Source organism: Rhea pennata, chromosome 8, assembly GCF_028389875.1.
Source record: "Rhea pennata isolate bPtePen1 chromosome 8, bPtePen1.pri, whole genome shotgun sequence".
Taxonomy (NCBI): domain Eukaryota; kingdom Metazoa; phylum Chordata; class Aves; order Rheiformes; family Rheidae; genus Rhea; species Rhea pennata.
This window is the reverse complement of record NC_084670.1, coordinates 19,853,116-19,879,377: the sequence shown is the minus strand read 5'-3', so window position 1 is coordinate 19,879,377 and position 26,262 is coordinate 19,853,116. Positions and strand designations below refer to the sequence as shown.

The following is a 26,262-nucleotide window of genomic DNA, read 5'->3' as shown; positions in this document are numbered from 1 at the left end:
TATGACCCTAAGAAATTATTGCTTTTCCTTAATAGCAATGACCAATGCACTGCTGGATGTGTGAAATTCTTAAGATATCTGACTAAATGTATTTGTTGTTTCAGCTGCACCTGTTCTCCCCTCCTCTTTACCCACTCCTTCCTCATCTCTACCTGTGTGGCACTTCCATTAATTCCAACATCCTCTTTCCCTCAACTTCTTTATTTAAACTGTTAATCCCTCATTCAGTATAATCATATGCAAGAATAGTAAGAATATAAAAAAGCTAGTTAGGTTTTTACAAGTATAGGTCTGCAAAACACAAATGTTTATAGTACGTAATACAGTAAAGGTCTGGCTGGAAACTAACATATTTGTATATAATAATGTATTCACTCAGTACAAGCCTTTATGTTTTCAGCAATGCTAGAAGTATCTGAAATAGTTCTTTATTCATACCATCAAAAGACCCAATACTTTCAATCATGGGCTCTGCCCTTCAGATTTAACTATTTTACTTCATTTGAACATGAAACTAAAAAAAGTGGCTTAAAGGGATATACTTTGAAAGGGATATACTCTGTTGAAAAGAATTTTTAAAAAGTCAAATCTACCAGAAGTTTGAATTACTTCTTAAAAACTGTCAGACTCTACATCTATCCTTGCACTTTTTAAAAAATTAACAGCAAATGACTTCAAATCTACAGGCAACTATTTGTTACAATGCATAGAGCTAAACTTGTAACACTAGCCCTTAAGTGTTCATAAAGCGCAAAGAAATTTAAAAAAAGAAAAAAAAAACACGATAGGCAAACATCATTCCATTATGCAGTCAAACTTTAGACATACATGATTAACCAGTTTTCCATTTGTTTCACCAATGCAAATTTGAAGTGTCTTTCAGATCATTTAAACTATATCCATTTCTGTCCCCAATAAAACTTCAGTCATGGTACTGAATGTAAACCAAATTATCAGTATTATTTAGAACTGTTACAAGAAGAAAAAAATTACCTCATTGTTCTGCAATGCTTGTTTTCCACTTCTCTTACTGTAGAGGAAAAATAAAGTATTTTATTTATTGTTAACATTTTTTTTTGATCTCTGTTTACACACAGCAGGCAAATAGTAAAGCTTGGGACTCTATCCAGACCAACACAGTGCCTTCACAGCAGGTTACCTTTTCTGTCATGTATGTGCTGGTATTTTACTGTTTTAACAAAACCTCCTTCCACCATTTAGTTTCATGTAGGGAGATGAAGTCTCTCCTTCATCTCTAAATTTTGATATACCTTGTCTTCTGCAGCATGAGCTGCTAGTGTCTCAGTATTTCTAATATACACTTTGTAAGAATAGCTACATGGGGGACCACAAGTGAAAACTACATGAATGCAGATTCAGCAAGGCAAACAAGACAGGTTTAATATTTCACACTACCAATATCGGCCAAACAGATTTGTTTTGCATGATATTCAACTTACAAATAACACATATTACTATATATTTGTTCATAAGCCTGTTACAAGAAAAAAAATGTGAAAGCAAGTTTCTGCAAAGATATGCAACAGAGAGTTATTTTTTCTTTTCTTTCCCCTGCATCTTTCAGGTCAATAAGAAGAAAACAATTCTCAATTAGTGCTAAACAGACAGTCTCTGTTTAGCATGTGCTTAATAAGCACATGAAGCAGTGGGAGAATTTATGCATGTATGCAGCTCAGAAGTGATAGCTATCCAAATTAAATCGTAACCAACCATTTTTCAAACAACATACTAAAATATTTAGAGCAGGCTGGCCTTGAAACTACAATATTCATGTAGTTTCAAGACAGTACAAGCGGAAATCATAGGAAAAAAAGAACAGAGAAGGGCATTGTTCCTTTTGTCTGTAACATCAGGACTGTTGCAGACACTGCTGTGCAACCAGTCACCCTGCATCCCTAACAGCAGCAACATTTTAAGGCTCGTGCTTCAAAGCTCTGCAAATAAAGTAAGACAATGAAATCACATATATTTTAACTTACGATCATTAGAAAGATCTATCAATGATTTAGCCCAATGAAGAGAAATAACTTAATTACAAGGAAGGAAGAGGTAGGGCAGCAGAAGAATGTGAGAAAAGAAGGGAAGGGGACCAGAAAAGCGAGAAGGGAGAGATGCCAGTTTAACAAGAACTTAATTAAAAGGTAATGGTGAGACAGATGCCTGAGAAGATAGAAATCTTTTAAGACTACTTCTGCGAAAGAGAAAAAGAACATAAAGGGTAGCAGAGGGCAGAATGTAGGAGAAAATAACTTAATAAATTTTCAAAATGCACGTAACGCCACGACTGGACCTTGATGGGTACGTGTCTGTGGAAATGGCAACAGTATGAAAAGTCTAAGAGACAACTTAGAGGCTAGATATCGGTGATGCAGAAAGACCAAGTGTTGAATGAGTTTATTGCTGGTACAAGAAGCTGTTTCTGCTCAATGCATCTCATGATTTTTCAAGTACACAAGATCAACTTAAAAAAAAGAAAGAAAAAAGTAGTATTGTTAGGAAAGATTAAATCATAATCATACTAAGTCAGTATTTTCCTAAATGATCCATGACTTGCAATAATGCAAAAGTAAAGTACGCTGCTTTTCCAGATCTGCTATAATAATTCCTTGCTTTGCTGCTTCAAGGCTTGCCAACGTTTGAAACCACATTACTCATTATACACAACTATTTCAGCTTTCAAAGGATCAGAAATGAATATATTAAATAGTAATACTTTAAAAACAAGAGGGCTAGAATTGTTTTGGCAGCTGAATACCTTTGATGTATTTATTTAAACCTTTTTTCCCTACAGTAGCTGTAGAAATACATTCAGTAGCTGAAACTTTTGAATTCAGCTGAAACTGATTATCCAGCAAAGAAGAATTCAGAAATTGTCATCTCATGTTTGTGAGCTCACAGTTAGTATTTATAATATTTATGAAGCTTATGATACAAATTAAGTATCTGTAAATTCAAAGTCTACTGGAAAAACCTTTAATTTTTTTCTGAAAAAGAAAGTGAACACAAAACAAGATTAATATTTCAACAAGAAAGGAGACAATCTTATTTATAAATGATAGATTAAAATTGAAAAGTAAGTGTGGCTACATAGCTAAAATACTGCTCTCAAAATTAATCCACTGCTGTTTTAACAAATAAAACCATTTTGCTTGCAACAGAAGACTGTCTCCCAACTCTGCCTGGAATAAACGTCTACAGGCCGATTACTGCAGAGCTTTTCTTTCTTATAGGGAGTCCTATTTCTCTAGCCCAACACCTACTGGCACTACTCCAGACTCCATTATACTACTGTAGAACTTTGTAAGGACTGTGGTTGCATTTTCAATGAATTTAAAGACCCTCAATTAGTCGGCAAGAGTACAACAAGGGTATCTGATTACAGCAGAGAGTTCTGGAATAGATTCAGCTTTCTACCACTCAGGCCTCTCATTTATTTAATGCTGGAGCATCACACACCTTGTTGCTCACAGAGAGTAAATGCTACATGCTGCCCAAATTCTGTACTGCGAACAACTCTGGTGTAGGGATCATCTTTGAGAAGTCCAGAGTAAGGACTACTCGAAATAGAAACACAAGAGCTGCTTTTTACTGCAGTGTTAACTTGACATATTACCCTAACTAAAGTGTCATGCTTTCCGGTTGAGTCTAATGGTGAGTATTTTTAATAGCCCTATCATAAGCCTTGAAGCTCAAGTGCTTGGTAGGATGTGGTAGGATTACGGATACAATACAGCTCAGGTTAGCACAATTCATCACATGCTAATCCAATCACTATTACAATTCAGGCAGTTACTAATCAAACTGAGAGCTGTATTTATATTTAGTGCAGTTGCTCTCATTTCACCACAAGGTACCTGTAATGAGACCCTTGCTCTAGAGTGCAAATATTGAGACGAGGCTGGACTGGTTGCGCCAATGAAAATCTAGTACAGTGAGAAGAATTTACACAAGTCTGAATTGGAGTAAAATCGAATTCAGCAGTGATGTGAAAAACATGCTTATACAGGCCAGTGTATCTGCATCTATAAGGCACATCTCTGTTCCTCTTTCCCTCAAGTTCAGAGCTTTGCCGTGAACATTTACTGTTCATCTCCCCTTTTTCCTCCTATATTAGGAAGTCTTGAGTTGTTTCTCCCACCCTTCCTTGTTCTGGGGGGCTGCTTTTCAATTCCAGCCCCGAGGCACTCGATTTGGTCAAACAAAATTCAATGGTTATGTTAGAGACTAAGAGAATACAGGACCTTGATTTAAGCATTTCCCCTGCCCAAACTTAAGGTGACAGAATAAGATTACAAGATCAAATATTAAAATCTCTCCATATTAAGAAGAATATATATATACATATATATATACACACACACATATATATAATAGCATACACCATAAAGTAATTAAACTCAGAAAAATTTATTGCATTTACGAACCTATGAATGCCTAACTTTGCAGCTTAAAATAAGCTTAAAAATAAGAATGTGATTTTAAACCAAACCATGACAATTTTCATATTGAGAGAATATTTTGAAAATTGAACTATCCCTACCAATTTACTTCTATGAAGTAATGAAACCTGTAGAAATGCAAGAGCTAAATATTTCAGGCTATTTACTGTATCAATAGAATACAGACTTCCGCAGCAGAATTATTTATTTTCTTCTTAACTTACTTACCATAACTTATCTGTGATGGCTGTCTGCTTTCTGTTTTTTTCACCCAGGAAGACACTGACTAAAACTCTGTTTACAGACAGAGAACAACAAAAACAGACTGGCCAACATAGTAGCAAAACAATAGACTTCAGCAAGGATTAGAAGATAGACAGACTTGAACTTTTGAGCTTCCTCCATGCCCTTTCATACAAGGAGGGTTGGCAGTGATGTTTTTGAAACAGTGAGGTTTTTGAAAAAGGTTATCCAGACAGTGTTCATAAAACAGATAAGGAACATCAGAAAAAGCATGGTATCCATACAATATTTCTTAAAAATATTGATTCAGAGTTAGAATAGATTATTACAAGAAGAAACAATATTTCAGGAACTTTTTTGCATAGTTTGTATACAAATTTTTAATGGAAAGTATTAACAATTTGAACTCTATACATCTCTTTACCTGTAATCAGCATTTACTACTACTATGCTGGTTAAGTCCCTCTCCAGTCTTCTGTTATCTTAGGCTTAAATTTTAAATCAATAGATAAAACTTCATCCTTAAAGACAACTTCATCTGTAAATCACCATAATCGCTGCACTCCTCTCTTGAGCAACACAGAGCACAAAGCCAAGGCCAAATCATGTAGAATGAGATACAAAGTACTTCTGATTCAGTGATCCATCTATAGGATAAACTTCCAGAACATCTATACTGTCTTTAAGTAATTTTAAAATTTTCCTCTTTACTGGAGGTAGGGAGAGAAACTTTTATAAAGATTTTCTCCTATAAAAATTTTCACATACTTTGCACTTTCATTTACAGTAACAAAACAGAGATCAGCCTGAGTTTAATCTTTATTGGGTTTTGATGGTGTTTCTTTGAACTGCTATCTTCCCGCTAAAGGAAAGAAGGCACTCTGAAGATGATCCTCCATGACCTTGGTGGTAGAGGTCAGACTTAAAGCTGAAGCCAAACATATCTAACAGCTGATGCTTGCACATACCTCGATGTAAATAATTTGACAGAAATAATATGCCCTCTGAGATACTGCTTAATTGAAGGAGTCTAAACCTTCTAAACCTTTAACTGGATCTATAATGGCAAAGAACAAATGTTCCACCAGAAACTTCAGACAAAATACATATACTGCAGTTATTTCTATAGGCATACATTAGATGTCAGTTCTAGCTTCAGCAATGTCTTAGACACATTCCTAACCAGGCTTACCATTTAGCACCAGTTTTGGACCTACAGAACAAGGAAAATGTTGATGGACTAGAACAAGTTCAACAGAGGTATCAAGACAGTGAGAAGACTGGAGCACTCTACGAGGAGAAGCTGAGGGAACAGAGCTTGATCACACTTGAAAAAGAAGGCTTCGGGGGGGGGGGGGCTAACAGCAGTTTTCAGTACCCAAAGAGGTTACTGAGAAGACAGACTCTTTACACTGATGCACAACAGAAGAAGAGACAAATTAACTGAGTTAGGGACATTCTGACTGGACAAAAGGAAAAAAGAGTTTTCATTATTACAATAATGGAGCATTGAAACAAGTGGCCATTCTAGATCTGACTGCGCAAAGCCCTGAGCAACCTGATCTGAATTCATTGTTGATCCTGCTTCGAGTAAGGTCCCTTCCATCCTGAATTATTCTATGATTCTACATCTTTTCTTGTTCTTCATGAACAGATTAGAGATAAAACAGATCTTGTATCTCGCGAAGAAGTTAAACTGCAATCAGCATCTCGGATCCCTCCTGCTACCTATTATTCAACTGCACAGAGCTTGTACACCAAATACACATGCAAAAAGCAAAGAAAGGCATCAACAGTATCAGGATGACAACTACACCAAATTTTGCATTCACACATGCATGGTAACTGCATAGCAACTCACTACAAAATAGATAAGTACTTACCCAGTAATACAACAAAACACCTTTCCCCAACACTGAGAAACTAGGTCATGCAAAAACAGCAATACATTTTAAAGAAGCTAACAAAGACTTTCAGGACTCTGTATAGGCATTTGGCATATTAAAATTGATCCTGCTTTGAGGGCAACAATGTACCATAGGGGGGAAGTAAAAAACATGAGGATGACAATCCTTTTTTTTTTTTTTAACCACTGCTTTGCATTTTGCATTAGATGAAAACTGAATTTTCTGTCCAATTTAAAGATCTTGAATTCATCTTCAACGTCCTAAATATTCTAGGTCTGTTACCTGAATCCTCCTAACCGAATGCAGTTTAGTTGACAAGACTTCCACCACAGAATTATTCTAAATTAAGCTCTTGTAAATCTGAAACATTTTTCCGTAATATTTAAAGCAAGCCATATGCTCACCCACAATTAAAAGATGCACTTTTACCAAATTATTCCCTCTAAAGAAACATGCAGCACTGGTTACTCAAAAAGGATCATCCTCAGCACTACTAAAGAAAATGATTTAGGAAGCACAGGGAAAAGACTTCAAGAGACCACAGAGATGAGTCTAGTTATTGAAAGGTCTCAGGAATATTAGTTCTGTGGTATTTATTGTCAAACAGGAAAAAGTAAAAGTATTATAGTTTCTAGAAATACGTCACCTTCCAAAGGAAAGTTCACCAAGATTCAGTGGAAGTGATCCACACTGAGTTAAGCTAAACACAGGGAACTGCAGTCGAGAGATGAGTGAGTCTTCCAGTTTAATGACTGGCAAAGAGGAAAGAATACTGTCAAAACGCATCTTGTGCTTAACTGTAAGGGAGCTATAAAGTACAGGACACACTACCTTCCTTCTGTAAAGCAGGATGATTAGCTTCTGCTCAGTACCGTAGAGTACCACCTGTTTTAGGGATAGCTAGTGCTTTTCAGACAGTTATGATTAAGCAACTTTGCCTTCTAAAGTCTTCAGGAATTTGTATTTTGCAGACCCATTCTATTGCCCAATTGTAATTTTCACTTTTTCTTTTCTTAATGCATAAGACAATTTCATAATAGTTCACGATTATTATGCAGCTCCCAGATTAGGTTTGCAGTCAAGATACTACTGTGACAAAGTAACCAAAGACAGAATACAGTTCCAATGTTTGTAAAGATTGAATGCAACAGCATACCTTGCTATAGTGTGAAGGAATAACAGCTATACAGAAAAATACATAGTGTGTAGTTCATAAAAATCACTGATAGACAGCTTTAAAGGGTGTATCTCTCCTCCCACAGGAATACAGAGCAATAGTAGTTATTTCAGGTCAAGGGCAACAACTTTACTCAGAAGCATGGGCACAGTCCAAAAGTATGCCCATTCGAGCAGTACGCTGGAAGCACATGCAGAAACCAAGGGAACAATTTTCCTGGCTCTAAGTTGGTGGCTAGCTGCAGCATAAATAAGAATAATGTGAGTGAATGCATTCAGGCAACCAAGAAGAGGACTGAGGAGGTCAGACAGTTATGCTGCTGCAAGCTGGGGCTCAGATCATTGCTGCATTGCTAAAGCTTAAAATATTTCCACACGTGTTTGAGACAAAGGCAGTAAAGCTGAACTGTAATAGAGAAAGTTGAGTTCAGTAGAAGCTGGTGTCACAACAATGGAATAATACGCCAAAAAAAAAAACATGTTAAGAGTTATTGCTTTCTCCATAAGCTTGAGCTCTGGTCTGAGCAGCCATTTTTTTCAAGTGAAAAAAAAATATACACACACACACACACACATATATATATATATATAAATGTGTGTGTGTGTGTGTGTGTGTGTGTGTGTGTGTGTGTGTGTAAACACATACACTTCTCATTCCCTACTTCCCCCTAATTAAGAAGTTTCACACATCTTAGCTTATGCAGCAATTATTTTATGCAACTTAAGAGGAGACAAACCACTAATTAACTACCCAGACCCAAAATAAAGGCAATCTGAATGCTAGGAGCAGGGTTAAGTCATCTGGTTTATCCTTTTTCCATACCTCCTAGCCGAAAACAAGCTTTCTGAGCCTCAAGCAGGTTTTGCCTCAAGATTATGTTTTAGATGCATTTTCTAGGAATCGTATCTGTATGTTTTATTCTTTGATGTTACTTTGTGTGACAAGGAGTGGTATGAACAGTCACTTTCACATTCTGGATAAACCTAACAACATTGCTGTGAGGAATCTGTTGTACAGCTTCTTCCACCTTTACACAAAGGAGTAGTTTCCCTTTAAAGCTCTTACATACATGTAAGTAGTCTACTAATTCTCCCCAATATATTTTCATCCTCCTTGTCAAACAGTCATGCAGGATTCCAAACTAGAACAGGCTCCTTCACATAAGGTTCACAAAAAAGGCTCTGACACAAACATCTTCAGAACCTGAAGAAATGAGACCAACTAAGGAAAAAATAATATCCCAAGTACATAAAAACAGAATAATAAATAAGTAGAGAAAACAAGACTTGCTTAAAGTTACAAGTACCATTTGTTGCATTAAAGTCTGTACTAAATTTAAAAGCTCCTACAAATATTTGAACAAGTTTCTATCACTTCAGACAGATACAAGTACTATCACTGCCAAATTGCAAGTTCATAAGCAGTTCAGCTCATAATACCTGCAGGACATCTACTTCTACTCCATTAGAGGAAAAAGGCTGAGAGGACTACTGAAAGGTAAATGCATAAGTTGTGTCACCTAGTATGACTTGTGTAAAGCCCTATTTGATGTACATTATGTGTTAACAGCTCTGTTGAGTTAACCACTCAACACAAACAAGCCTCTCCCCTTGCTTTAGCCAAACCTAAACAGCAAAGCCCCAAGCACACATGGTTCTTCCCCTTCACACTTTTTCTCCACAGGAGGGATGCAAAATACTTCTTTCATACATTTAATTTCTACAAAGTTAAATTTCCGTACTGTAATTAGAATTCTCTAGGATTCTTAAAAAAAAAAAAGATGTTGGGTGACACAGAAGGCCAGTGTGTGCTGAAGCAGATTCTAAAGTCCATTCCACCACCTTTCCATGTACCACAGATTCCTACTTCCCATTAACTCTACTTTTTTTTTTCTCTCCTTTCCCTAATCTTAGTAGTTCAAAACTCTTTACCCTAAATCCCTTCCACTAGTCCTAGTCCCTCCTTCTAGTAGGAATCTATTTTCTTTTTGCAAGCAATTGAAGTACATGATCCAATTGTCTCAAGTATGTATTTTATTTTTAAAACACATAGAGATCCAGAAACAATTCTAACTAGATGGATCACAGTCAATATCAAAAATCTTTAAGAAATACCCTTTAAGGTTATATTTTTGAAGTAATATTATTTTTAAGTAAGCTTAAACAAATATTCTGCTGCTTCTTGTCTTAAGTAGTAATGTCTGATATACAAGACAAAGGTTACAAAATGAAGTTATATATTACCTTTCATCCACAGTAATCTAATCCTGTATGTTGTACTATGCAACATAGTTTTTCTTTTACAATTCTAAACTGCATAACTACTTCTTCATTTATCATCTTTTTGAATGTTTATATCTAATATGGATTTTATGTTCTTGTTTAAATAAGCAAAATAATTAGTTGAATCAAATTGGAGAAGCAGAAATGTAAAGGTAGGGGGGAGGGAATGAGGGACTCATCTTTTCCACTATTTTGGCCTTTTGTTTAATATAACACACGCATTGTTAGTAATGTTGAGACCACTATCATTCAATTATCATAGTAACTCAGCAACACATTGCTATCTGGTAATACAAGCAGCTGTTCAGAGAAATATCTGCTATTTGTACTTGCACACAACCAGATAGTACTTCTAATACTGCACAATACATCATTACTTAGGAAAAGAATAGTGCAGATTAGTTTAAAGTTTTATTTCAGTAATATTTATTACTTGGAAAAAAAAACATTCCAAAAATTAGTCCTTCTAGATTTTACTCAGTGACAGTGTCTTGGAGATTAAACCTTTTTGCTTGATTTAAGCTGATACAGAACAAAGTACAAAGACTACTGATTTGATTTTCGCTGATTTCACTTCATTCCTTCACTTTTAAAATCTTCCTCCAATACCCAACACCAAAAAATAGAACCATTGGTCTTTAAAATAGACTTAAGAGTCATTTCCTTAACTGGAAGCACCATTTGCAACTGCCAGACCTTGACTATCAGTTGTGAAGTTACTTCTGTCTGTAGACACAGTTCATGATAGATTTGAGTCAGGATTGCTTTTTCCTGTACCATGCATGTAGAATAAAATAGTATCTCAAATAAGATCACTTCTTGTGACTCTAAACTGATGCCATAATTACATTTACATAATATATTTCATGAATAAATGAAGGTGATTCAAAGGAAACTGACTTTTTGAAAGAACAATTCTAGTGGAGTATATTTTTCTTTCAATACTTGACAATGGAACTTGGAATGACTTGGAATACTAAGTTACTATAAGCAAATAGTTTTATATTGTGTTCTTTTGGAGGATTTTAGAAACTTGTGGTTAAAATATACTGCAAACTGCAAGTGATACCGCCTCTCAGTTCTGCAGAGATGATGAGTGATGTAATAGTTCTTACAAAAGAATAGCTGTGACTAATCCAGGTAGTACTAATTGAATGATCTTTGACCTACTGAAGTGGGTTAACATATATAGCTTAATTATTCATACATTACTATTTGATATGAGTTGTACCAGACCTTGCCCTTATTGTCTGACAGCAAAGTAGGTGAAAGTTGTCTTTCTTTTTCCTACTATCATTTGTATAGCCGACTGTTCCATATTAAAATAAGAAAGAACACTCCTAAGTCTGTGTAAAGTAACTTCTTGTTATACATTCAACAATCTAACATCTGCTTTGCTAAAAGAGGATGTTTCTTTAATTTCTGTGCTATTTTTCTTCTCAACTTTGGTCAGCAGAGCTATGAGTGATACCAAGTCACTGCCAACATTCCAGCAAAAATTACAAAAAAAGCAGAGAGTTATTCTAGTAAAAACTATAATATAAGGATATATCTTATCTCATTTATGTATTCTTAAATAAACTAGGCTGGGAAAGAGGAAATTTCAAAGGTAAAACTCACAGTTGCACTAGAACACTTCCTACTGCTAGGACACCGAAATTCGTCTCCCACACCAGGATCTTCAAAGATTAGGTAAAGGTGGACAAAGGAATTCACAACATGCAAAAATAAACCATCTCACAGGTTGCCACTATTGCTCACATACTTTATTCAGTTAACTTCAAGCAGCAGATACACTACCAGTCCTCTCCCAGACTACTTAGATTATCAAGCAAAATTCTTCTGCTTATTACTAGGGACACCCACACTCACCTAACTTCTCCCTCTGCCTAAAGCATCAGAGGGATATAAAAACATGGAAATTAAAGGGTTCACTAGGCCTTGGACATTTTTACCATTACTGCACAAAGGTTTACTACATATTTTATGCCAGTATCATATACCAATGCAAGTATGTTGGAGTATATTAAGATTTTGTATAATAACAGTCCCTTCCAAAACCATGTTAGAATTTATATTAGCAACAAAGCATTAGGAAATGAATGATACACGAACCAGCGAGACTGAAAGCAGATAAGGCAATGGTAATAACTGGATGCTTTTTTCTAGGCTGGTGGTATAAGCAGCATAGCTTACCTACTGCCTAGTCTTGATAGGCAGCATTCTGTAAGGCTCCTGACAGATTTGCCTCACAAGGAAACATGGAAAAAAGAAACAAAGACTGATGGGCAAAAATATCTTCAAAAATAGCACTCAAGTAGGGGAGTACAAAAGCAGCACGGCTATTTTTCAAATAGCTGAATGGTGGATGTCAGAATCTGGAATTCACAACCATAATGAAGCAGCAGCAGCAAATATGATCTAAGTTGTGGATGGATTCAGAAACATAAGGCCACACATGCACAGGTGGAACAATCAAGTTGACAAGCATGGTGATTGGTTTAGCAACTACGTTTCTAATAGCTTTGAGAAAGCAAAATGGCTTGAGAGAGGAAAATTGCAGCAGTGGAGATAAAAGACTAGGTATCAAAAGATACTTTGCAGTATGGATAATCTGACCTGATGCCTCTTCCTCTATCTCAGCTTCATCCAACTACTTAATTAGCTGAAACATCTTTTCAAAAATATCTCCCCAAACAACCCTTATTTTTAAGCATCATACGAATCTTTTGGATTTTTTTATGAAAGGAACACATTCCAACTATAATTTTTAACACTTATGCTACAGCTCAGTTTCATTATATTCAGTCACTCTCAAGTTAATGCAGACACAGCCATTGTCAATTACTGCAGATCAACAGCAGCAGATTTGCAAGCAAAATAGTTGGAGAACTCACAACCCTCATTAAACACACGCTGAGAGGAGAGAGATTAGTTTGGACTGGCTCTAGCCTTCTTCTGTCAACTGAACAGCCATTAATAATTGTAGAATACTAAATGCACTTCAGAACTACACCACACTTTCATCTACATTGGAAGATATGCTCCTATCTGAAAGTAATCAAGTTTGTATGCTCTAAGATCACTCTTCAATATCAGAGAAAGTAAGATAAGCACAGACAATCAGGATACTCGCTTAAAAAGCATATGCCTGATCTGAACCAGTTACTAATACAGATGCACCCAGAAGGTCTGCCTGACCTAGTCTTTCTTACTCACATAATCATAATACGTTAAGCGTGAAAATATTGCCCTACAGTATCAGCAGCTCTCCCAGCTCACTACTTGTATGTCTTTCTACATAGTTTTTCATCTTTTTATAATGATATTTCACTAAATTAGGCAGAGACATCTGAAAGATAACATCCTTCCCTATGATTTTGATAAAACAGTAACTCTCAGCAATAGTTTGAGGTCTTGCTCTTCCTAGTCTCATGCAACACAACTTAAATTCCAGAAACTGCTCTGCTGATCACAGTTCATGCATGTTATATGACAAAGTTACCCAACTTTACAAAGCTCTTCAGAGAAATCATGTGTATGAAAGGAATTAGGCAAAATAAACCAGATTATTGCCTAATCACAGGTATGCTATTACTTAAGTCAGTTGAGTAAGTCCATTTCACCATTCAGCACCATGATACGGTCACAATAACTACACAACATCTAACTGTACTGTAATGTAACATAGCAGGTCTTTAGTATATTGTATATTGTTGAGTTAGGACTCAACAATCAGCGTCCACAAACATGCTAAAATAATGAAAGGTTTGACTCTCGTGCATGTTCAGCATCTGCCACATAGTATGGTACCCAGGTTCTTCACAGGAGATTAACAAATATACCCATTACCACACACATACCAGTAAGTCACCCTCATAGGTAACACAACCAGATACCTTTGCTCTGAAATTCTCATTAGCATGCCTCACTGTTACACAGCAGCATCAAAACAACACGGGTCCATTATTTGTCTAGGAAACTCTTTAAAAGTCAGCTGTTCGTTAGTGTTATTCTACAGACAGGTAACCTGAGAAAACAAATATAACGTAGTTAATGAAGCAATAGGTCTTGGATATTCGCAAAAGCAGCATTTACCACATTTAAGGAGAAACGTGTGTGTGGCGGGGGAGGGGGGTGAAGACACCCGTCCTGAGGGGGATGCGGCAGCAGAGCCCCCTCAGCAGCACAAAAACCGGTCGCCCCCGGCCAGGCCTAGAAGCTGCTGAGGGCGACGGGGCTCTGCCGCGCCGCGCCGCACCGTCCCCGCGCCGCCCGCTCACCTATGCTGCGCTGCCGCCCGCCGCTTGTTGAGCAGGCAGAGGAGCGCGCAGGCGGCGGCGGTGGCGCCGGCGATGGCCGAGTGGCGCACGGTGAGGTACTTGCTGTAGGCGGCCATGGCGCGAGTGCGGCCCCGAGCGCAGCCCAGCCCTGGCGAGCAGCCGCGAGGAACGCTGGGAACGGGGGGCGGGGCGCGCCCGGCCGCGCCTCCCTCAGCGCCGCGCGGCGGCCTCGCCTCAGGAGCGGCGAGGCGCGCGCGGCGCGTTGCGTAACGGCGCCGTCGGTAACTGCCGCTCCCGCTCCCGCGCCAGCGCCCGGCCGCGGCGGGCGGGGCGGGGCGGGGCGCGGAGGGGAAGGTGCCTCCGCGGCAGCGCTACGCGGTGTGCCGCAAGCCGGCTCTGCCGCGCTCGCCGAGGTCGGCTAGGAAGCAGAGGGTGGGACAAATAAAATTGTCATCCGTGTCAGTAGAGGAAAACAACTCTGTCAAGGGCCGAGCTGCGCTAGGTGCAGCCGTACCAGCCTGCTCTCCCCGACAAAACCAGTCCCACTCGCGTAGGTGCTTTTCCCAGGAGAGGTAATAACAGTTTGCCAAGTTGACCTATACCACCAAAAACGTTCCTGCCAGCATAAATATTTGCACAGGATCTTTGCCTGTCTGGCAATATCCCTCAGAAAGACACCTCATACTGTGTATAAAGTGGCTGTACTTTCTCTGGAAACTGGTCAGCTGCGTGTGTGGGGCCTGTACTGGCGGAATGGTTTGCATTAAAATGACAATATAATTACTCCTGTCAAATATAGATCAGATGCAGTTAGAATCAATGTATCTACTGAAAAGATGTTCTCATATAGGCTTTTAAAAGTGAGTGCTTGTGTTACTACAGGATAATGGCACGTGCATGGGTCAGTCTGGTTATTGAGTAGTCCCGTTTCCTTCACAGCTGTAGGGCAGGAGCAGCGGGGCTGAACCTGTAGTCTGGTGATAACAGATGTCTGTTTCTTCACTGTGAATCATTACATACAGTTTTCTTTCTCTATCCCTATCCTTTGGCATCATTAGCCACTTCTGGTAAATTTATACTTAGATCTTAAAACACCCACATTTGCATTTTAGAAAGTACTGGAGTCAGGGCTACTGAATCTAGTCTTTGGCACTGACTTGTTGCATGACCTCAGACAAATGAGTAATTTCTGTGCTTTAACGTATCTGCTGTACATTGGTGTTTCGGAAGAAAGTTCATCAGTTATTTAAAGTGCTTTCTAATCCTCAGGAATATGTACAATAGAAACACAAAGGATTATAAACTTCATGGTACATCAAGATTTTGCTCTTTCTGTTGCTCAGAGTTGCAGGTGCCATCTTGTTTTTTAAGTCTTTGACAGTAGTAAATGTGAGAACCTAAACAAAGATAGTTTCCTCATCAAATCAAGCTTACATTCATATCATTATGAAAACGGAAGCTTCTAGAAATCTTTAAGGTATAGTCTTGCTGCTACTTTTTATCTCACAATATCCTTGCTGAGATAAAGAGCAGCATAGTATTGCTACACATTTCTTTGCAAATTCTGTTCCCTCCTTCGGCTTAGGTTGGTTGTGCCTTTCCACAGAACGATCTATCTATCTGTCTAATATAGCCCAGCTTTGTTTGCATACAACCTCCATCTGTTTGGGCCAGGCTGACCTTTGTTGTTTGCATGACTTGCATTCTCCTGTGTTTGTTTTCCGCAGTCTTTATCCCACTTTTTGAGGGTAGCCAGAACTATGCCTTATTATATAGTTTATTCACCTTCTAACTTGTCTTTAAATAATTTCACATATATCTATCATCTTTTAAGAAACTTGTCTCATGCACCCAGTCCTCTAATGTTTCTTCTACTAACTTACTGTCTTTACTCTTTAATGTTGCTTTTAATCAGGGTTACTTCATTAGCACATTTGATAAATGTGTACTTACTTCAAAACATGAGGTTTTTATTGATTCTTTATTTCATCAGTTTCCAACAACACTCATTGCTAAGCATATCCTTGATAAAATCATCCAGACTAATCAAATACTGCTATTGCAAAACTTCCCTTTGTTCTGCAACTTGAGCTCTGCTGCATTTCAATAATGTGTATGTGTGTTCTTTTCTTATAAATCCAGCCATTTTGTTTTCTTGGCATGCATTCCTGGTACAAGTCAACTATATGAGTTTTCTAAGGTAGCAAGTTAACAGCAACATATACCTCATATCAGAAGTATCTCAAATTTAAAAACTTGAGGTGGAAAAGTAGCTTGGAAAAAAGCTAACAGTACTGAGTCTGTCATTTATATGCATAATGGCATGTGTAGTTTCTCTGAAGAGCAAAGTCAAATTGATAGCTGTGTTTTTGATATGATGCATAGTATCATTCATACTTCTTATTAGCTACATAAGGAAATGATTAGAAAGAAAGCTATTAAAACTGGAAAGTGCACTCTGGAAGAGTAAAAGCTGTAGGAAGGAAAGAAAAAGTGTATTTACCATTATAGCCTTAAAACCAAGTAGTAGAAATTGAGATACTTTCATAAGGTATGGCCATGCTGCTATGTCTTGTGTCTTGTCCTGTGTGTTAAGCAGCACAGTATCTGCCTCAGCACTCCCCAGCCCAGGTAGCTGCTTTTTTCTTACACAGGGTGCCACATTCTCAGCTATGGTAGTTTGTGAGATCAGTTGTGAGATAACTCAGAAAATTGATTTTTCAAACAGAAAAGACATGATTTTACTTTAACTTGGATCAATTCCCTGATAAGTTCTGCAGTGCAACCTCACAGACACTTGAACAGGCAAAATGGAATGTGCTTTGCTTCAATTTCACAATAAGTAGTCAGAAGAAGTGGCTCCTTGATTAAAAAACAAATGAACAAACAAACTACTAAGCAGTCCCAATTTTCAAGTCACATTCTCAGTCAATCTTGATTTTGGACAGTTGAGTTTTAAGGGATGGGTCAGAGATGGGAATTTAAGAAGCCGGGATGGAAACTATTTCATCCCACTAATAGGTATATGAATATAATTGTTGTTGTTTTCTTTTATGGAGTGTAGATTAACAAATAAGAAGATGCTATGATTTGATTTCTCTCCAGACAGGAAGAACCTGTATTATTTGCTTTTGGCACTTGGCATGCAATAACCAACTAGATTCCGAGAACAACATATCATCTAATAACTAAATAAAAGTCATGCTGTTTGTTGTAGGTCCAATGCAACATATATTAATATCAGGCAGAGCAAAATAAAAATGTTGTGAAAGACAGCAGAAGAATGAGATTAATTTATGTACATTGATATAAACTGTAAGATGCAAACTGTACCATACATGTTAAATATATTTGAAAGTAGTTTGTACTCTTAAGGTGTTTTGCTGGTCTCCATTCTGTAGACTAGCACTCGCATAATTTACATACAAGAAGTCTAGATAAATTCTGTGAGATTGTTGACTTATTTGGTGATTAAATATAGCACCATGATATTTGAAAACTTGGTAAATAGTGGGTCAAGAAGCTCAGTTCTAGGGACTGATATGGTGACTTTTGACAAATTTGTTTTTTCTTGGGTATATCCAGCCACTTTCAGTTGACAGTTGTAAAATTAAGAATGGTTTACAGATAATTTAATAAATGGTTCTATTCATTCAGTTATCCATGTTAAATGTTGTTAGGGTTTTGTCAGTTTTGCTCTAGCGCTTGCAAGCTATGCCACAGTGTTAGTCTCTTGGTTGATTTTTAACAGAAGGAAACTTTAGATGTAAAGTTGAGCTTCATGTGTCAGTTCATGTATGCATGTATGCCTGTGTTAATAATGATACCGATTATTCCAAAGACAACCTCATCAAGACAACTAATTCCAGTCATAGCAATCATTATACATTTAGCCACGTCATACAACTTGAAACTCCAGTAAGGGTGAAATAACACGGATATGGTATCAGCCACACAAACCCCATAAAAGTCCACCTCCATGAAATCTATGCAAATTATATTATGTGTTTGATCTGCAGAGTGAGGCCTGCAGTGTGAAAACTAAATGGACGTAAACTTTCTTTGATCTGCAAAACAGAGAGAGACGAGGTGCTTCCATTTTTTTTTTTTGTACTTTCCTGCATTCAATGCCTTGTCCTTGTCCTTTTCTTACCTACCTCCTGCATGGCCCTCAGATAATGGGGATGTTATAGGAACACACAATGTAGGAAGGTAGCAATGTTAAACAGAAAGTAAAATTTGGGAAAAAGTTTGGAGAAACGTATAAAAGAAGAAATGCTCAGAGCCTCTGCAGGCTTTTTAGACTCTGCCTATTCTTCTCCCTATTGGCATGTTTCTGAAAATGATTGAGTCTTCTGCTTCATCTCACTAATGGGACCTTTCAAGTATTTAGTGTTTTTTACACGTTCAACTTCTATCTTTGGCAAGTATAAACAGTGTTTCTTTTTCATGATTCCTTTAGTACAGGTCAGATCTTTTTTTAGAGAATAAAAGTAGAATTAGAATTTTTTCGTTATAATACAATACTTTGCATTTGTTAACACTCAGATGCAGTTACCACTTTGCTACTCACTCACCTAGCTGAAACAGGGTAGCTGTCAGAAGAGCAACATGGTAACTGAAGTGGATTTCCAAAATTGAAGCCTGATCTTCAATCACTGTGTTTCACAATTTGGTTATTTTTTATAGCAGCTCTTATAATTATGTCTTAAACATTGAGCATTACAGGAACCTAAGGGTTTGCTCTTACACACTGATAACCAGGTCATATACAGTATCCATATAGCATAACTGAATAAGCTTTACACTTGTTTCTTCACTCTGCCAAATTACTCACTTTTGAAAAATAAGTTTGCACGCATTCTGTAATGATTCTTAGCTTTGGGATGGAGATTCTGTCACTATGTATGTTCAGGTCTCTCATTGCTCCTGCTGCTAACCAAACTACATTACCTCCTAGGGCAAACATGCACAATCGATCTCCTTGCAGCGCATGTATTATCCAAGTCTCTGCAAGCTTTCTCCCTGCAGACTGAGCAGTTACCTCACCATCACATACTGTGTGAGCTCAAAGGCTTTCCCTGTAAAGTCTGTTTCTCACCAAAACAAAGCTAGGCAATGGGACTGAGCAAGGGCAAGAGTTTTCTGCTTTAACAGTGATCTCTCTAACAGTGGGGGAGGAAGAGGAATAAGAACAGATAAGGGAGGAAAGGAACACATTAGGCAAAATAGAGGCTGGAAGAGAAATAAACAGCTGGACAAGAACTCAGTGAAGAGGGCTATAGAAACCAGAGTGGCTCAGCAAGGGAGTGCGTAGGAAAGGAGGCTGACAGCTTGGGTCAGAAGTATGGGGAGACCATACTGAGCAAAGAGATTAGAGGGGCTGAACAATGATTCTGGTATTAGGAGGGAATGTTATGACTGGGCAAGAAAAGCAGATTTGATGCACATTGTAAAAGGGGAGGATGAGACTCAGAGTTAATGAGAAAAGTAGAACGGAGGTTTGGAGCTAATTGACTAGAGGGAAAACGTTGAAAGAGGGCACTTAAATCTAATGAGAAGGTGCGAGATGGAACTAGCTGGACCAGAAATCTGTGGTATCTGAACTAGCAATTTATGGTAAAGGAATGAAGGAAATGTTTAAGTGCAGTTCTTGCATGAACCTGTGCTGGTCAGTAAGTTAGGATTGTATGGGAAAGGAGGCTGTTTTCTACAGGACCCCTCTATTGTACATTACAAAACACTGCAGGATGCTGCATGGGGATAAGTTATTTAACACATTCAAAGTTGATCTATGATTGTGTTTTTCCTGTTTTCAGAATATTTATCATTAGATATGTTTGCAGGACATCTCTTGTATCTGTGCTATTAATTATTTGCAATTAAGTAGAGCTAACTTTAAACATAATATTTTAAAATACTTAGCATTTAACAACATTTATAAATTGAGTAGTTTTTGGATGATGTTCATTAAATAAAGTCTAGATCTGGATGCCAATTACAAATGAATTTAATATTGCAGATGAATACTAAATAACTGTCCACTCACTAAAAGAGGCAGCAAGTCTGTGGTAAAAAACCTTATGCAACCATATAATTAAAGACTGCATCCTGGAGTAGCCTAAATTCATGCTTCTTGTGCAGTTTTAGACCTACTTTTTTGGCAGTATTATTTGGGACTACTCCAAAAGATGCATATGCAGAAAACAGTTGCGTTACTTAGCAACATTTTCCGCAAATACTTCACTTGTGCTTTTCAGCATATATTGGCTTTCAGTAGTTGTCATAATTGAGATATTGGTTTAGATTGTATAGATAGCATGTAGCTACCTTCTTTCTCAAAGCATTTGAAATTATTCACAAATTTGAAAAGAAATGAACTGGTAACAGGAAAAAAAAATGAAGAAAGGTGTGAATCTTGAATCACTGATGGTTTGACTAATGATAAGAAAATATAGAGAACACAATGGAACTGTACAGAAGGTGAAGTGGTTTAAATTTGATTGAGGAAACCAAGAGAGACCCTGGTACTTAGTGCTGATTACAGATCGCAGAATGATAGAAAACAGGGCTGGAGGGTACCTTCCGGATCCTCCAGATCATTTTCAAAGATGGTATAGAAAGAGAGAAATGGGTAAGGATAGGGAAAAATAATGTTATAAATCATGATAAATCTATTAGTTGTATGGAACAGGTAGGAAGCAGCAAGTTCTTCATATGTGGCAGAATAGCTAGCAAAATGTATTATTTGGTCAGCAAAATTCAGTAATGTGAAACATGAATAAGCTTTTGTTAAGCAAGTATAGGATCAGGAACAGCAGAGAGGGAGTAGGCCAAAGGTAGAACCCTGAAAAGCAAAATGAAAAAACAGTAAAATTTTAAAGATATGTAAAGCTCCTTTCCATGAAGATGCATACAAAGAGAAAAGTTCTGGTTTCTATCTGTTTTGTGAAAGAACATTACTACTACATGTTACTACTTATTAATGCCACATATTGCTACTCATAATATTTGCTAATACTACCTATTGCTACTAGTAATAGTTCTGTATTACTACTGATAAGTAGTACACTTAAAGCAAGATCACTAGGAGAAGTTATTTAGATTACTAGTGCCCGAGCCAGTGCTTGCAATTAAATGTGTTTTAACTTGTTCAGCATGCAAAGATGTTGCTTACAAGGCTTTCTGGTATAGCTCATGCCCATAAGAAATTAAAATTCAAAACTCAGTTCATCAGAGAATATAATGTACAATACTGCCAGAGTGTATAACCCATCAAGACTGCTGCACCCATACTAAGTAGGCAGTGTTTTACATATTATTAGGAAAAAAGGTGAAAGTTTCTATAGGTATGTAAGTTTGTGTGCGTGTATGTGTATATACAGAGACAATATGCACACATTTGCCTTTATTGTTGCAGAAAATAAATTAGTGTCTCTTTCTTGGAAAAATAAAGTGAAGTTTTTCCCTTTCCAGCAGAAGGAAAGAAAAAAAAAATCTTACTATACTCTTCAGCCTTAAGGCATGAAGTTCTAAGTCTCTAACCAACGTGAGAAAATTCTCAGTCCCTTCCTACATACAGCTACACCCTAAGTCACAGCTAAAGGCTCATCTTCTCCTGCCTGCCAGCTAGGGCAGAGTTTACAGGTTAGGGCAGGATTCTTTGCTCCAGTTCTGCAAGACTGAATCCACACAGTCCAGTTTAATGCAGAACATATAAACAGAAGATAGATAGTTTAACTATTAAGTAAATAAGGATCAAAATTACATCATTTCAAGTCAAAGGACAACTGCCAATTGCAATCTTATCTGAAGAAAGATGAATATAAGTTTTTACCGCAGGTAAAGACATGTTTCCACGTTAGCACAGATTTGTTAATGCACTGAATGTTTACACTCTAGTTTATATCACACTAACTTGTTGGGAATAGCATAAACAGACAGCAGAAGCAAGCAAATACTAGGTATAGACCAAACTGTTAATAGTTGGCTGTTACAATTAAGCGCAAAAAAAAAAAATTAATCCTCCTTATTTTCCTCTTAAACTTACTTGTACCATACATTTATCCTTCAGGAACACCTTTGTCCTAGTCTTAAAGCATATTACATATTTTTTTTCATAATCTGAAACTGGAAATAATAGGGCTTGACTGATATGACTATCAGAGTAAGTGAAAAGTAGAGCTGTTATGTTGTCCTGGTTGTATTGTTGAAATACCTTTCAGTCCAAAAAGCCCTACAGTCCTGCAGGAAGAGGAGAATGAACAAAACTGCTAAAAGGTGGCAAAAAATCATGACATGCAAGTGCTGATGAGTGCTTGCCAAGGACATTTTGCAGAGGTTACTTCAGACACCATTGAAATCATGCTCATTCTCAGATGGATGTTCAGCAGGCCCAATTCACTTTCTATGGCAGCTCACAGCTTAATTGTTCTGGTTACTGATGGACCTTACTTCAGAAACATCTCTCTTTTTTCTGTGATCATCTCAGGAAGGAAAATATGAAACTCTTGTTGGTAAAGGAAATAAAGCTTGTGTAGCAGCATAGCACAACAACCACCTGAGCTCTGTTTGCTGCTAGGAAGACAGTATCTGTGAGAAAAAGATTGCATGCATGAATAAAGTAGGATCTTGGGGAAAGCAGAGCACTGTGAATCCTACCTTGGATAAAGGAGGGAAACAGTAGTAACTGAAATCCCAGAAGAAGAAAGATTAAAACTAGCAATAACAATCTGAGGAAAGGGAGAAAGAAAAGGCAGGAGGTTCCTGGAAAGGTAATTTAAGTGATGATGGTCTTTCCCTAGAAATTCCAGAGATGGATAATTAGACCTCCCATTCACTACAGCAAGTCATAGATTCCAAGCTTATTCACTTCAAATGTGGTTGCATAAGAGGCCTCACATAAGTTAAATTTTATTGAACCAATCTTCCAACTTTTGGTTAATGATCTAAACTAACTCTAAGGTTCTTCTCCAAAAGTCCTAGATTCATCATTTTCATTTTGAATGCAAAGTGCAATCTCACAGTGAACATTTCAAAAACTTCTTCATTCTGCTCTTGAAATTTGCTGTTTTCAGTCATTGACCAAAATACAATAGCAACAAATTGCAAGAGAGCTATTAGCAAAAAAAGGTGGAGCTTAATATGTTCTAAGATTTGCTTTAAAGCTACATAATCAGCTTGAATAGCATGAAATACTTTCACTAACACCCAACTAAAACACAGTAGCTCTAGTTTTTATCCCAGATACTAAATAATAAGAGTGTTCTAAAAAAGAACCCAAAATAACTGTATACATGACAGTGAATTCTTGAATTTGGAAGCCAAACTAATTCTTCACATATTCAGAGTTTGCCCCCAATGCAAATAAGATGAAAAGTAGTACAAAACTCTCAATCAACCTATGCCATAAGAATTGGAAATTTCTGCTGTGCTTGTGACCAGTCGCTATATAGCCGTTGCCATATAGATATCCTCTTTGACTTCATTCTTTCCTTTTGAAGGTAGCATACAGCTTCTTCCTAGCCAGCTCCAGTAAATTAGTATGTCCAACTAGCCCTTAGGTGATTAGGATCATCTGGGAAGTACCTGACCTACCACAGGCAAGGCTAGGCTGACAGCTTGTGGAAGGCTCAACAACATTTCTGGAAGGATAGTTTGTTCAGAATTAACATTGAAGGGAGTGGTGGTAGGTATGGTATCATGATGTGGTTTCCCTTTTTTTCCCCATAAGTTTTCCTCTGAACTAGGTCTAACACACAAACAGCTTATGGCTAACAAATTCACATTCTAGGGTAATATTTGCAAATAGACAAAATTAATTAATCTGCAGAATAACACTAAGTATTATAAAGGAATATAGATCTGGAAGAAACATGGATCAAGACCAGTTCTTGTTGTTGGAGGCACTGTGTCACTTTGTTCCTTTTATTTATCTTCACCATTGAAGTTTTTGTTCTCATGTTCCAACTGGAAATCCATTCTGGAAACTCATTCCTCTAGGTTAGGATCCTTCTCCTAAATCCTAATCTTAATTTATAAAGGGTCAGTTTATGCTTGCTTGTCATTCATCACCTTTACCCTTTTGCTTAACCAGATCTCTGCCTTGTGTTTACCTAGTTAATGTATTTACATACTACCATTATGTCTAATCTCACTCAGCCTTTTTTCTTTCCTTGTCATCTCAGTAGCCATTTCTGCACTTGCTCCTGTGATGTTTCACTTTTTTGTGTATGGATTTACTGAATATTCCATCTCGAAGTCCTACCAGTGTTACTCCTATTTCTGCTGCAAATACCTCAGCTGGTAAGTACATCCTAATGTTTTTACAATTGTATCACATTTGAGAAGTTGTCATCATCCTGTATCAACTAGAACACTTAAGACTGTTTTGCTGTTTCCAAGTATGTTCTCTTTATAGTCTTTGTTATTATTTCTCAGATATATGATGTTATAGTTTGTATTTTCTTATAGTTTGCAGTTTTATTGTTTCATGCCTCCATTTTTTGAGATCGGCCAGCTTTTTCTGTATAATATCTCAGCTCTCCTCCATATTAATGATGCCTTCCAGTTCAGTGTCAGCAGAGATAAGGTCATAATGACTATATTAAAAACTAATAGCTTTCTTTTAGACTGGATTCACCATCTGAAATCGTTCATTACCGTACTACTTTTAGCCAATTCCTTGCCTATATCATAATCCTTATAACAATTCTCAACTTTGCCAGCTTCATTAATAAATTTGAGGGCACTGTATCATATGTTTTAGTAACATTCACTTGGGTAAGGTGTGTCACATTGCCTTTATCCAGAGAAATAGTTACTTTGCAAAAGGCAAAAAAAACCTATTAATCTCTTTCGTTATGTGTCTTAAATTATTGCAGACAACTCAGATCAGATCCAAGGACCTATCATAAATGAATCAATTCTGTCCTCTCCCTCCTTTAAGTTAGACACCATATTCCCTGTTCTCCAGTCTCATAATACCCTGTGAAATAATATCCTATTCATATTCTAGTTCATTTGAGAACTTGAGGATGAAGATTTTCATCTTATCTAATTTGAATTTTTCTTCTTCAAACACATATCTCCCATTTCTATATTCTTATCTCTATTAATCATACCAGCCGTGGGTTGAGAAGTATTTTTGAATCAGCTCTGGGATAAAAAGGAAAGCTCCCTCCAAGCCAGTTTCCCAAGGATAAACTAAAACTTTACTAGAATAGCTAATGTTATATATAGACATAAAGCAAGAGACATGGAAATTAAATTCAGAACTAGAACTGCTGGAGAGTGTCACCTCCACGTACTATGGAGAAGTCCCAGCCAGGTACAGTACTTGAAGGAGCAGTTAAGAGTCCTGTAATTACCAAATATGCCACAGGATGGTGCCACAGGGTTATTTGTAAATCACTCAGTGGGCACCTCTATTAACTTTGTAAAAAAGCAAATGCTAAAGGAAATTATCAACACAAGAATTACATACCATAGATACAAATATTCTAGACTATGGAGGGTAATATTTGCATTTGTTGTAACCTTAACAGATAATTGTTTTCTTGATCTGTGTTCATCTCATTTCATATCCAAATCTCATGTGTGCATTAGAGGTGGCTCTGTCTGTGGACTAGCAACAGTGCGAATTATCTTCTAAACCAGGTGTTAATCGTTTGTGAAACACAGTAACCTTCTTTGCCTTTCTAACTGTGATTTTATAGAATTTCTGTAAAACACATTGTACAAAAATAATATGAATAGTGAAACTAGTGATGTTATTACAGTCTATAGCAGATCTCTCTATTTTTCCTTTAAGTTACCTGAAGCATATTTATTGAGCATATTTCTTCTATTGTTGTAGTAGTTAAATGGATCTAAGTTTCTGTTGGTCTGCTCTGGGTAATGCTTCACTTG

General features: G+C 37.2%; 1 protein-coding gene across 3 annotated transcripts in view; it reads right to left on the bottom strand.

Annotated features, from left to right (window-relative positions):
- Positions 1 to 14,483, bottom strand: part of ABCD3 (ATP binding cassette subfamily D member 3) — a 37,950-nt gene extending 23,467 nt beyond the window's left edge. For 2 of the 3 annotated variants that reach the window (XM_062581851.1, XM_062581854.1), the window contains exons 1-2: positions 14,353 to 14,483; positions 994 to 1,030 (exon numbers count right to left, since the gene is read on the bottom strand). In XM_062581851.1, the coding sequence (XP_062437835.1) occupies positions 994 to 1,030; positions 14,353 to 14,468 (153 nt within the window). In that variant the 5' untranslated portion in view covers positions 14,469 to 14,483. The remainder of the gene's footprint in view (positions 1 to 993; positions 1,031 to 14,352) is intronic. The other variant, XM_062581852.1, reaches the window with a different exon arrangement.
- Between the last annotated feature and the right edge of the window lie 11,779 nt (positions 14,484 to 26,262).